At 37.1% G+C, this 12,827-nt stretch overlaps 1 protein-coding gene across 1 annotated transcript; it reads right to left on the reverse strand.

Moving 5' to 3' along the window:
- Positions 1-4,267: 4,267 nt before the first annotated feature.
- Positions 4,268-12,421, reverse strand: LOC306843020 (thyrotropin-releasing hormone receptor-like; the record flags this gene model as incomplete). The annotated part of the gene is made up of 3 exons (XM_079374261.1): positions 4,268-4,963; positions 10,046-10,463; positions 12,036-12,421. The coding sequence occupies 3 exons, from the start codon at positions 12,419-12,421 to the stop codon at positions 4,268-4,270; spliced, it is 1,500 nt and encodes a 499-aa protein (XP_079230387.1).
- Between the last annotated feature and the right edge of the window lie 406 nt (positions 12,422-12,827).

The following is a 12,827-nucleotide window of genomic DNA, read 5'->3' on the forward strand; positions in this document are numbered from 1 at the left end:
CATTCTCAGGGGCATCTTATCTTCCCCGGCTACAATCCTCCAATCTAATCAGGCAAAAGTGAAGTGAAAAAGAATGTAACCCTAGCAACCAGCTGCCAAGTTACCTGCAATGCTTCATGCAAGCCATGTTGAGCCAAACATTATCATAAGATCGCTATTTTTACCTTCTAGAAATGTTAGAATATCTGCATCTTTTGCATATCGATTGGACAAGGGAGAGTGTGAGGCATTTCGAGAGTGTGTGTGTTTGAGTGTGGCTATGTGCGCTGACCTTTAAGAGGAAACTGCACAGCCAATAGCTCACGTCCCGCAAGGATAAACGCCACGGTTAAATTGCACCGATTGCTGTGCAATTCACTGACAGGGAATACAAGAAAACTACACAAGCGTTTTATATCAGAAAGAAACGGCTCTGTGGTTCAGTGCTGATCAGTGTTGATCAGTGTTGATCAGTGTTGTTATTCTAGTTCAAAAATACATTGAAAATCAGATTCAATTCATCCAATTCGCTTGAATGATGAATAAGTTTTCAATATCTTTTTCAACTTCAATTTAGAAAAAAAGAAAGTGTGTAAGTGATGTAAGGAAGATAGACACGCATTTAGAAAATGTCTAGGTGATATAAGCCTGATTTTTTTTTTTTGTAGTTTGAAATGTCATAATTATCTGAAAATATAGTAAATGTAGTAGAACATCATTACTAACCCTAAAAATTTGATTAGTCAAGTTTTTTTAATTTATTTGTATCATTATATCATTTAGTAAAAGGAACATTTTGATGTTTTTATTTTAAAAAAATTTTTTAAAACAGTGTATTATAGATGGTCAGCTGAAAGAATTTAGTATGAAACATTTGATGAAAAATTGATAACAAACACTACATTTCTAAGAGCATTTGTCGTAAACTACATTTTTGAAATATTTCTCATTTTTATCATCCTTGTTTGTCATTGACCCATATGTGAATCCTCAGAATTACCACACCTGATATCGACTCATTCGCTTCATATTGCAGTTCCTCCAAAGCTGTTGAATGCTCAAGATCGCATACAATGTGAAATCATCATTACTAGACTTTCTGCAACCAGTAATATTTTTTCTCCTCCAGGACATGTGGCAGCATCAACACGAATAAATCAACAACTCATTAAAATTCTGCACTTGTATCCAGCTTTAATTTTCACATAGGATGCCAAATGAAACCAGAAGGGAGAAAGATTTCATATGTATGTTTTTTTCTATTTTTAAAAACAAGCAGAAACTGAACATGCTCACAGATCACTTGCACATAACTCTGATTTCAACTCGCAATTACAATCTGAGCAAACACAGAATGGGCTTCAACTCAAAATCAAACTGAAGCTTCATATCGCAATACCAACACAATATCGACCATGGTTTTCAAAATTGATAGAAATAGCAGCTAATAATAAAGCTCGCTAGGCTCACAAATTGGAAATGTCTTCTTCGGCAACACCAAGCGAAGCATCAGCCTGCCGAGGAAATCCACTCATGACACAGAAACAAGACTAAAAACCGCAGCAATCAACAATTGCGAAACATTATGAGAAAAAGACAAGCGTAGCCTAAAAACTCATGGGTTAAGCATAATACATTTGTTCTTTCGAATGTCTCTTTACACTGATGATATAAACCCAAAACATCAAATTATATGCAGAAAATTAATAAGCATATTTGTAGTAAGCATATTCACGGTACATAAATGTCATATTCAACTGATCTTGAAAACAGTGCTTCAGTGCGGAGCTGCATTCTTCTCCAGAGCAACAACAAAACACTTGAGAGAGCAGTTAGACTTAATGGTGTACTAAAATAACAACACAGGGTTCACATTTCAACTAAAAATGACTGTCAAAGTCATGACAGCATCAGAATATTATGATTTATAACAGATAATCACACCGATGTTGAGAATTATATGTTTCTGCATAAATACGAGGCATTAAAACACATAAAATAGCACTTGCTAAACAACAAAGTGCTTTGAGAATATGCTTCAGCTCCACTGCTTTCCTCCAGGAAAGATCTGTTTCTGTTTATAGATGATTTATGGTTACATCTGTCTGCTTGCTTCAACAGAAACCGTCGGCTCTGTTCTGCGTGGAAGGTGTTTCTTGCGCTCCACATAAAAAGATGAATAACTACACCTGACAAATGGATGCCTGGCTTCACTCATCTTCCACTAGGTTGTAAATGGGGTCTAAAAAGCTCAGACATACCTCTGGGCACACAGAACGGGTTCTGTTTATTTGGGCTGGAACAAATGGCGAGGCATTAGATCTCCACGTACTGTGGAATTCATCCAGTGATGGCAAATGTTGGCTGTGGGAAAACACAAGTGTGTCATGATGCTTCGGGCCTTATTGTTGGACAAAAGCATTTTAAATGGATCTTATGCCCTGTAGCATCCTGAATGTTTTCAAGGGATAATTTGTCTGTGCTTTAAAAGCAGGATGAGGCTTGTTTGTTTCTTATTCCGCTGAGTTTGAAGACACAAAGTAGGTAAAAAATCTTGTGTTGAGAGAAGACACATCCTGGAGCTAAGTCTGCACAATTAATTAAATTCAAGTCGAAATTGTGATATGACCTTGTGTTATTATTAAAAGGCTGAGATTTGAATTAAATATTTAGTTTGTAGTTTGAAAGTGAAGGAGCCCCACTGTTTTGTGTGTGTCTTTTTTTGACTTGCCTGGAGTTCACTTTTGGGTCAACTGAAAGAATTTGGTTCTTTTAAAGGAGACTCAAGTGTGACTGTATGTAACGTGATGTAATGAAACTATTAACAGATATTTTCTCCCGTATTGTGATGTATATCTGAATGAAACAGATTATCAAAAAAGAGAAAACTCTAGGGCGGGGACTTGGTTCTATTCATCAGTGGTTGATTGGATGAAAACAGAACAAAGGGGCGGGGCTTAGGCAGACTACACGATTGTAATAGTTTGTCGTGTCACTGGAAGATCGAGTTTCACATTTTGGTGAAAAATTATGAGGTAAAATGAAAATAAATAAACATGCATGGATGAATCATTCACAATAAGATCAATGAGATACATTTAGAATGTCGATAGGATGAATTTCCATTTTAACAGTAATTATTTATATTGGAAGCAGATTTGTTTTTTCCCCTAGTATACTATGAAATTCAGCTGGGTCTAATCTTGATTTGGACCCCATTGACTTTCACTGTATGGAATAAGACTTTGTACATATTTTACGAGGTGGCGAATTCGTACGATGTCACTATTTTGCTAAATAATATGTATCTTACGAGTTGCACAAATCGTATGAATCTGTAAGAATGACCTACACCTAACCCTGCCCCTAAACCTACCCGTCACTGGGGTGTAGACAAATCGAACAAAATCGTACAAGTAAAGTCGTATGAATTTGTCCGAATTAGCCACCTCCTAAAATACATACAAATTGGTCATGAGATAGCGTTGGAAGCAAACATTCTTCAAAATATCTTCTTTTGTGTTCCGCATAAGTAAGAAAGTCATACAGGTTTGGAACAGCATGGTGGCGAGTGAACTTTCCCTTTAAGGAAAAGCCCAGTTTGAACTTATTGGAATACACTACATTATGTTTTCCCCAGATTTTTGCAATGACTTGAAGTCCGGAAAAGTTAGCAATAGTTCTGTCGAAGGATGTCAAACGTTTGATATTTTGAGTTGATTTTAGAGCACACATTCCATTCATTTGTCATGCATCTCCTATGAGGCATATGTTTCTGCATGTTCTTTTCAAAATGTCTTGAAAGTCTGGTGGTTTGTGATCCTCAGTTGTTCAGTGTATGATATCTAGTTTTTCCTCAGTAACCCTTTACAAAGTCGGCAAGTGTATGATGCCCGTTTTAAAATTAGTTCAGATTTGAAAGGTTGTGTAGGTTATTTCAGCCCTCAAGACTCATGGGTGCATTTTCAGTGTCTATATTTTTAAGCAGCAGCAATATGAGATGTTAAATGTTTCTTCAAAATTATATATTTTGTAACAAATCAGTCAGCCCTAGCTGAAGCTCTAGCACTAGGAGGCATGTGATGCTGGTGCTGACAGCCAAATGGTTCCACTTGTAAATTATGAGGAGAGAGTGGCTCCAGTCTTGCCACCTCCACTGAAGAGTGAGGATGATGCCAGTAAATACAAGTTTTGAATTCCAAGACCTGGCTTTAAAATGAACAACCAGGCTCCACCGATCAACCCTGCCACTTCAATGAAATATATACACAGTATGTAGTGGAGTGATCTATACAATGCTGTGGTTTAACTCTGTGTCGTTCTGTTTGGCTTCCCCCACAGTAGATTTGAATACTTCGGCGGCTAGCTGTGTCTGCTCTGTGTTGCTCATGTCAGCGATAATATCCTGAGCAGTATTATCACTTTCCTCCATTATTTTCCCATTATCATTAATCTTGCTCATGTCTATGTTCTCCACTATAGGCATCTCTTTGTCAACTGAGCTTTTCAATTCGTCTATGTTGCAGCTTTCAACTGCGTTTTTCTTGATGCTTGGCTCAATCTCATTTTTTACGCCATCACTAATTAGCTTGTCTATATTTTCCTTGTTGTTCTCCATGCCTTTGTTTTTTTTCTGCTCAGGAGTGACTGAACCGATTTTCTTAGGTGTGCCGTTGGTGTTGCTGCAAATTCGGGGGTCCCTTCCAAGGCTGTATCCGCTCTGGAGCATGGAGAGTGTCCGCTGGTGCACGTCTTCTCTATGGCAGCGGTACAGCCCACGGAAGGCCGAGCGAAACTTCTGGGACATCAGGTTGTAAACGACAGGGTTGATTGCGCTGTTGGCGTAAATGCAGGTCCTGCAGAAGAGCAGGAACCAGGCATCCAGGTATGGCGTGCTCACGAAGGAGTTAATGAGAACAAGGGTCCTGTATGGCATCCAAAGCAGGGCGAAGAGCACAACCACCACTGCGAGCATCTTAGTGACCTAAAGAGGTGAGAAATGATAAAAGTGGCTCTTTGAGGATTTACATATATAATTACATATGCAGCAATGGACTTAGGTTCAAAGCATTCTTAGTATCTTCTGATCGCTTCCATAAAACTTCCACATGTATTCAAAAAACCTCCTTTTAAGTATTTCTAACAATGACAGCAAGCATGTTCGTCATGGTCACATATTGTACTATTTTTTAACCAGTTGTTTTCATGCCATTAACAGGACTTTGTTAACAGTATGAACAGATGTTCATATGCCAGTTTAACCTTTGTCTTTTGAATGTTTTCTTTTAGCGATATGAATCTTGAATATTTTCTTTTAACAAGTCACAATGTTGTTATAACAACATAAAATCCAGACTTTTGACAGGCTGTGAGCATTTTCAAACAGTGACAGATGAAAAAAACTTTATTTTCTTGTGCAGAAAGAGAAGGATGATAGCAGCGCTTAAGTAATTATATTGTTTATTTTTAGTCTATTCTGTTCACACTAATGTTCAAAAGTAAAAAATTATAATGTTACAAAATATTTCTATTTCAAATAAATGCTGTTTTTTGTTTTTACTTTCCATTCGCTAAAGAAAACTGAAAACAGTATAATAAAATGATTTCTGAAGGATCATGTGACATTGAAGACTGGAGTAATGACTGCTTTTTTTAAATAATTAAACAAGCAAATAATTTATTAGGATTTAGATTTAAATATAGGTCTAATAGCATAAATTAGCTATAATGTAACTATAAATTCATGAAAACATGTCTACTGGAAAACTGTGGCTTACTGTGTTTTAGTAATAATTATCAACTCTTTAAAATGTATGTGTTCAAAACCATCATAAGTCCCTTTAACAATTTTGAGGAAACATCATCTATGTTAGCTCGATGCTTATATTAAAAGTTTTGTGTGTTCAATACACCACAAAAAATAAATCAATAAAAATATTTATGTTTTCAAGGCATAAAAACACACGATCAATGAAAATAATGTGTACTGACAATGCAGCACTTGTGTGTTTTTTTGTTAAAGCACATGTAATTAGAGGTATTATTTAGAAAAAATACACAAACAGGCTTAGACTGAGTGCTTTGAATTAAATTAAAACTCATCCTTGTCTGAATCTGAAAGAAACAATTGCATTTTACATTATTGTTACATTAAAACAAATGTAGAAGTCCATGGCATGCAAACAGAGGGAGTGGTAGAGAGAATGACAGAGAGAGAGACAACAAGACGAGACGTGCTCAAACATCTTCCATCAAACATCAGTCAAATATCATCTTTGCCTTCCCAGTGGCGGTTAACAGGCAAACACTGCTGAACCCCTGTGAGAAGGGTGGAATATATCCACACCATGTTTTGTCTGTCAAAGAAAACAAAGCAGTCCTCCCTAGTGTGTCCTCGCTCATTTCAAGCGACAAATACATACTAAAATTCATCCCATTAACATTTACAGGGACTCCTGTGGGGTTCGAGCGTATTCATTGTCTCACGCTAGAGATAGACAACCGGTGACGGAGACCTTCAATAATAATGACAAAATTGTCTGCACAACAAAGCATCTAATTGAAGCCGTGTGAGGCTGGGAGGAGCTCCTTTAATTAACAAAGCAGGAGATAATGACTGCATGACTGGCAGTGACAATTTGAATATGCATTTGAAATATCTGGTTATTGTGATTGCTTATCAATGGAAAACAAGGTCTTAACACAGCACAAACAAAGCCGGCTGCTACTCATGATTAGGTTAAATAAAGGGGAGCCTCTACTGTAGTGATGACTTTATCAGATTCATAGGAGAGATAACTTCACTCAACCACCGTGGTGGCACAGGCTTCTTGAATCGTATTGAACTTTATGAAATTTGCAGATGAAGTGATCAAAGAGCTAGAGGTGCGCCGTAGCCGAGGTACAAAAGTGGAAGAAAGCGAGCCACTCTTATAACCTCAAAGAGCATAATCTCCAGGAGCATTAAGCATACTTGAGTGAACATCACAAATCATATTATGCAAATGTTCCGCTCAGGTGGGGCACACTTGAATCTTCAAGATTTTGATCTGAGGCGAACGCGAGCATCTCCGCACACACATAAGTGCACTCGTGGTAAACGCAGGGACACGTGCACGTAAGGTCAGTGAATGGTCTGAACTGCATGATATTATCCATTCTTATCTGGTTGACACTCTGAATCAATCATTACGTTCATTAGATCAATATCACTGAGCTATCGTTAAAGTCTCAGAACTAAAAGTATAAGTTTATCTGTCAGGGTTATTATAATTAACTAAAACTAAAACCGTACAAAATGTATTACATGAAATTAAATAAATGTTAACTTAAGTGAAATAAAATAAAAAAATTAATATTTATTTTAGTTTATCTATTTTATTTTAGTTATTTTTAATTTATATAACTATAGAGTTATATAGACAAACTATATAGACAAAATGATAAAAATGACAAAAGCAAAATTACAATTTTGACTAAAATTTAAATAAAAATGGAAAATATAACACTAAAAACTCAATACAAAAATATAAAATATAAAAATATTTTAAGAAAATAAAATATAAAAGTATCATAGTGATACTAAAATACCTGGGTAGTCAACTGTATACACAGTATCTCACAGAAGTGAGTACACCCATCAATGTTTAAATATTTTATTATATCTTTTCATGTGACAACACTGAAGAAATGACACTTTACTAATGTAAAGTAGTGAGTGTACAGCTTGTATAACAGTTTAAATTTGCTGTCCCCTCAAATTAACTCAACACAGCCATTAATGTATAAACCGTTGGCGACAAAAGTGAGTACACCCCTAAGTGAAAATGTCCAAATTGGGCCCAATTAGCTATTTTCTATCCCTGGTGTCATGTGACTCGTTAGTGTTACAAGGTCTCAGGTGTAAATGGGGAGCAGGCGTGTTAAATTTGGTGTTATCGCTCTCACGCTCTCATACTGGTCACTGGAAGTTCATCATGGCACCTCATGGCAAAGAACTCTCTGAGGATTTGAAAAAAAGAATTGTTGCTCTACATGATTGCGTAGGCTATAAGAAGATTGCCAAGACCCTGAAACTGAGCTACAGCACGGTGGCCAAGACCATACAGCGGTTTAACAGGATAGGTTCCACTCAGAACAGGCCTCACCATGGTCAACCAAAGAAGTTGAGTGCACGTGCTCAGCGCCATATCCAGAGGTTGTGTTTGGGAAATAGACATATGAGTGCTGCCAGCATTGCTGCAGAGGATGAAGGGGTGGGGGTCAGCCTGTCAGTGCTCAGACCATATGCTGCACACTGCATCAAATTGGTCTGCATGGCTGTCGTCCCAGAAGGAAGCCTCTTTTAAAGATGATGCACAAGAAAGCCTGCAAACAGCTTTCTGAAAACAAGCAAACGGAAGGTGGAGGAGTGCAAAGTCTCTAACATCCACCAGCTCTGTGATGTCATCATGGAGGAGTGGAAGAGGACTCCAGTGGCAATCTGTGAAGCTCTGGTGAACTCCATGCCCAAGAGGGTTAAGGCAGTGCTGGAAAATAATGGTGGCCACACAAAATATTGACACTTTGGGCCCAATTTGGACATTTTTACTGGGTGTACTCACTTTTGTGGTCAGCGGTTTAGACATTAATGGCTGTGTGTTGAGTTATTTTGAGGGGACAGCAAATTTACACTGTTATTATCCAAGCTGTACACTCACTACTTTACATTGTAGCAAAATGTCATTTCTTCAGTGTTGTCACATGAAAAGATATAATAAAATATTTACAAAAATGTGAGGGGTGTACTCACTTCTGTGAGATACTGTATGTACGTATATATATATATATATATATATATATTTCTCAGCAGTCACTGTTAACTGTGTGACTGTGCATATTCATTTTCATTCAGGGCAAAAATCTTCTGAAATTCTCGGCCTTTGCATGACTTCATGCATTTTGTTTTCTCCTGCATCATATCTCTAATGTCTATGATCTATCACAGAGTCTATTATTCCAGAGTCACAACACAGCTGTGGCTGATGTAGTGACGGTAATGTAGACCCAAACAGTACCCTGATGGCCCCTTAATGCCTCTCTTCTGATGAGATAGAACCTGATCCTGCTTTATGATGATATTCTACCATTAGGTACACTTTCACATAATAAATGATGAGCTCAGATTTGGTCTGCATCCATATATGTGTTTATTTGCACAAATGAAGGTTTGCAGAGATATTATTGTGTTTTATACAGAACTCCAAACCAAAAATGACACATTTAGAAAACATTTAGTATAAATTACTTCCATTTTGATGCTATCAGTACAAGGTTTTGGTAACGGTTCCAAAATGTCAACCAAACAGATTTTTTCTTATCCTAAAGTACAATTAGACCTCATTCACTACACAAAAATCTGCATCTTTAATTAAGCATTGTCATATAGACAGCAAGTCAATAAATAGAAAGGTAATAGTCATTTAGAATCAGACATAGCCAAAAAATGAATGTGGCTTCTGATTGAGTGACTCGCAAGCAGATTCGAAGCTCTTTGCTTCTTTTGACTGAATCATCAAAAAGAATCGGTGACTAGGAGTCATTTGTTCACAAATCAGACACCAAGGTTAGCGCTGTGTTAGTTGTTGCTGTTGTTAAGTTCTACGACTGCCACTAAAGGCAGCTAGGTATCAATTACTGTATCTTTTCTCATTTTTATGCAAAATTCTAGGCACTTGGCTTTTACAAATTAAGATGCAACCAAGTAAAATATAATATTAAATAAAAGATTGACTTCATTATCTAAATATTGCCAATTAAATGTGTCAGTTACTTTAAATAGGCCACTATTTTAATCTCCACCAGAAAAATATCGACACATTCTTCTCCTCACAAACTGACATTTAGTAGAGTGAAACATTATTCTCATAAAAAATAGAACTGACCTTTCGAAAAACAAATGTGAGATAATAATCATAAGGCCCGGTACAGGAGGGAAGAACTGCCCCTCATTTGCCCTCAACTGTAATCTCAGTGGATATCAAAATGTGGAATTAATGTGGAAACTTTTGCACACACACACACGCACCTGTTTCCGGGAAGAAAGCGTGCTCTTTGGGCGTCCCTGACGACCTGCTTTTCCAGCATCCGCTGGTTCTTTGCAGCTCCTCCTGAGAGTGGGGGCAATAAAGGTACCTGAGTCTGGTGGGTGGGGCAGAGGATTCAGGTAAAGGATTCGGGCGATGAGACCATAAAGAGCGATGGCAAGGAGCAGCGGGATCACGTAGAAGATGGTAAAGTCGATCAGGTAGATGGGCAGGTAGAGGTCTCGAGAGACGCGGTAGCCGCACTGAATACGCCCATCAGGGTTCACCTGGATGTCCACCAGGAACAGCCAGAGCATACAGTATACACAGGTGAAAGCCCACACCCCGGCGATGATGCGTTTGGCTCGGGATACTGTACAGACCGTTTGAGCCCTCATTGGGTGACATATAGCGATGTATCTGGAACCAAGAGAAAATAATTAAGTTTATTATTTACTGAAATACATTTAATATATTTATTTAAAGTATTTCTCACTTAGGAGTCACACTTGTGATTCTCGTCAAACATAACAAATTTGTTAAAGTAATATTTCCTCTTTAATATTTTGTGTTTTGAAGGGATTTAATGGTACTAGACAAACTCTCTTCAAATGACTGCATGACTCTCTCTATGCATTATTTACTTATATATAAAATAATACAAATATTAGGAACAAAACGTAATGCAAATAAAGCAAAGGTTTTTTGATTGGAGCCATCTGGTAGGAAAAATAAAGAATGTCATATGTAATACCACTAGATGCATGTATAAGCCTAAATATAATAGGGTTGTGTATTCTCTAGTTGTTTATAAGAGTATTTTCGGTTATACTTACTTATATTAGCTTTAACATTTGTGAATATATATATATATATATATATATATAGACATTATCAAAGACTACTTTATTGTGCTTATATTATATTATTATTATACAATCTGTGCGTAGATTGTACCCTAAATATTTGCTCTGTATTTCTGTATTTTTCATTTATTTCCTTCTTTTTTTTACTTCAAAGATCATAAGTATGATTCATTTTTAAGACTGTGTATTTAGCCTTTTTTGTATTTATATAGCAAGTGCCACAAAACTCACAAAGTTTCATACCATTCCAATGAAGTAAAACCTTTATAAAATTCAGACCACCAGAGGGTTAAATATTGATATTTGCTAGGATAGCAAAGTCCACTAAAGGAGGTAGAGCTTTTTCACATTTGGCTCCCAAACTCTGGAATAGCCTTCCTGATAACGTTCGGGGTTCAGACACACTCTCTCTGTTTAAATCTAGATTAAAGACACATCTCTTTAGCCAAGCATTCACATAATGCATCTTATAATCTTGTAATGCAGTTATATCTGATCAAATGTACATTATTATTATTATTTAGCTTGGGTTGAACAAATCATTTTTGCTTAGATGGAACAGCAGCTACGCTAATTATGTCTCTATTTGTTTCTCTGTTTCTGTCACAGGATTAACGTCCCATGGTAACTAGGAATTACAGAAGCTTCAGTCCGGATCCAACCCTTAAATGATCTGAGATGACCGAACACCTGAGAAAAGATAATGCCAACCCCTCAGAGGACCTCAGAGGATGCCAACGCTCAGACAACATACAGAATTGCCAGATTTTGTCATAAGTTAAATATATTAAGGTTCTGCAATATATAAATATATTATACTGCAATATTGCTTTGCAATGATTTGTATCGTAAAAAGTGCTATACAAATAAACTTGAACTTATATTTAAATCGCTGAAATCCTCCATGGCAAAACAAAAAAATGTATTATCATGTCAATTTTTTTGTATACCTAATATAATGAGCCACAAAGACTACCAATATTCATTTTTAGAGCATTTATCTTATTATCTTCATAAAATTTTACTTATTTTCATATTACATAACTATCACAGTCTTCTTACAGACTTTGAATCCAGCTCTGAGCCATTTAATTTTAGTTTTATGTTACTTCATTTTAAGTCTTACCTCTCCACAGTGAAGGCTGTAATCGAACAGGAGGATGCATTAATACCAAGGTACTGAAAGTAGGTGATGCCCAGGCACCCAGCATGCCCATACACCCAGGTGGCCGTCAAGCTCTCTGAGATATTCGGCAGACCCGCGGCCACCAGGACCATCAGATCTGCCACAGCCAAGCTCACCAGATAGCAGTTGGTGGGTGTACGCATGTGGCGTGTGGTAAGAACCACCAGCACGACCATGATGTTTCCCACTATTCCCACGCCACACACCACCAGCACCAGGAACACAGATACCGTCTTATACTCCAGGGACTCGGACACAGCATCCCCAGAACCCACCAGGGAGATGTTGGTGGGGGTGTCCATTCTGGAGCTCACATTTTCCTGCATGATTAGTCCTCTTGATGTGAGTATTTACATACAAGATGTGAAGAAACAGGCAGAAATCAAATTGGTGGTGGAGAAAAAAGCAGAATATAATCTTTTTGATATTCAAAAGATTGAATATGAAAAAAACCTGTCTGTTCAGTTCCAGCTTTTATCGATATTCTTTTCTCTTATTAAGTATGTTGTTTAATTTTCTTGGCTTTAACAGCATAATGATGTTCATCTGCTGACCGCAGCCCATTATTTCTTCTGTAACAGTATCCTTCCATTAAAAGCATCGCATTGAAATCCAGAGGCTAATTTTTTTCCCACGTTAATGCAAGTGTCCATCCAATTGATCACTCTGGAATAAAAGATTGCAGAAGTCAGCAGGGAAAAAACAAGTTCCAATCACTGTTAAGAGGATTTC

The sequence above is a fragment of the Barbus barbus genome, assembly GCF_936440315.1.
Source record: "Barbus barbus genome assembly, chromosome: 23".
Classification (NCBI taxonomy): domain Eukaryota; kingdom Metazoa; phylum Chordata; class Actinopteri; order Cypriniformes; family Cyprinidae; genus Barbus; species Barbus barbus.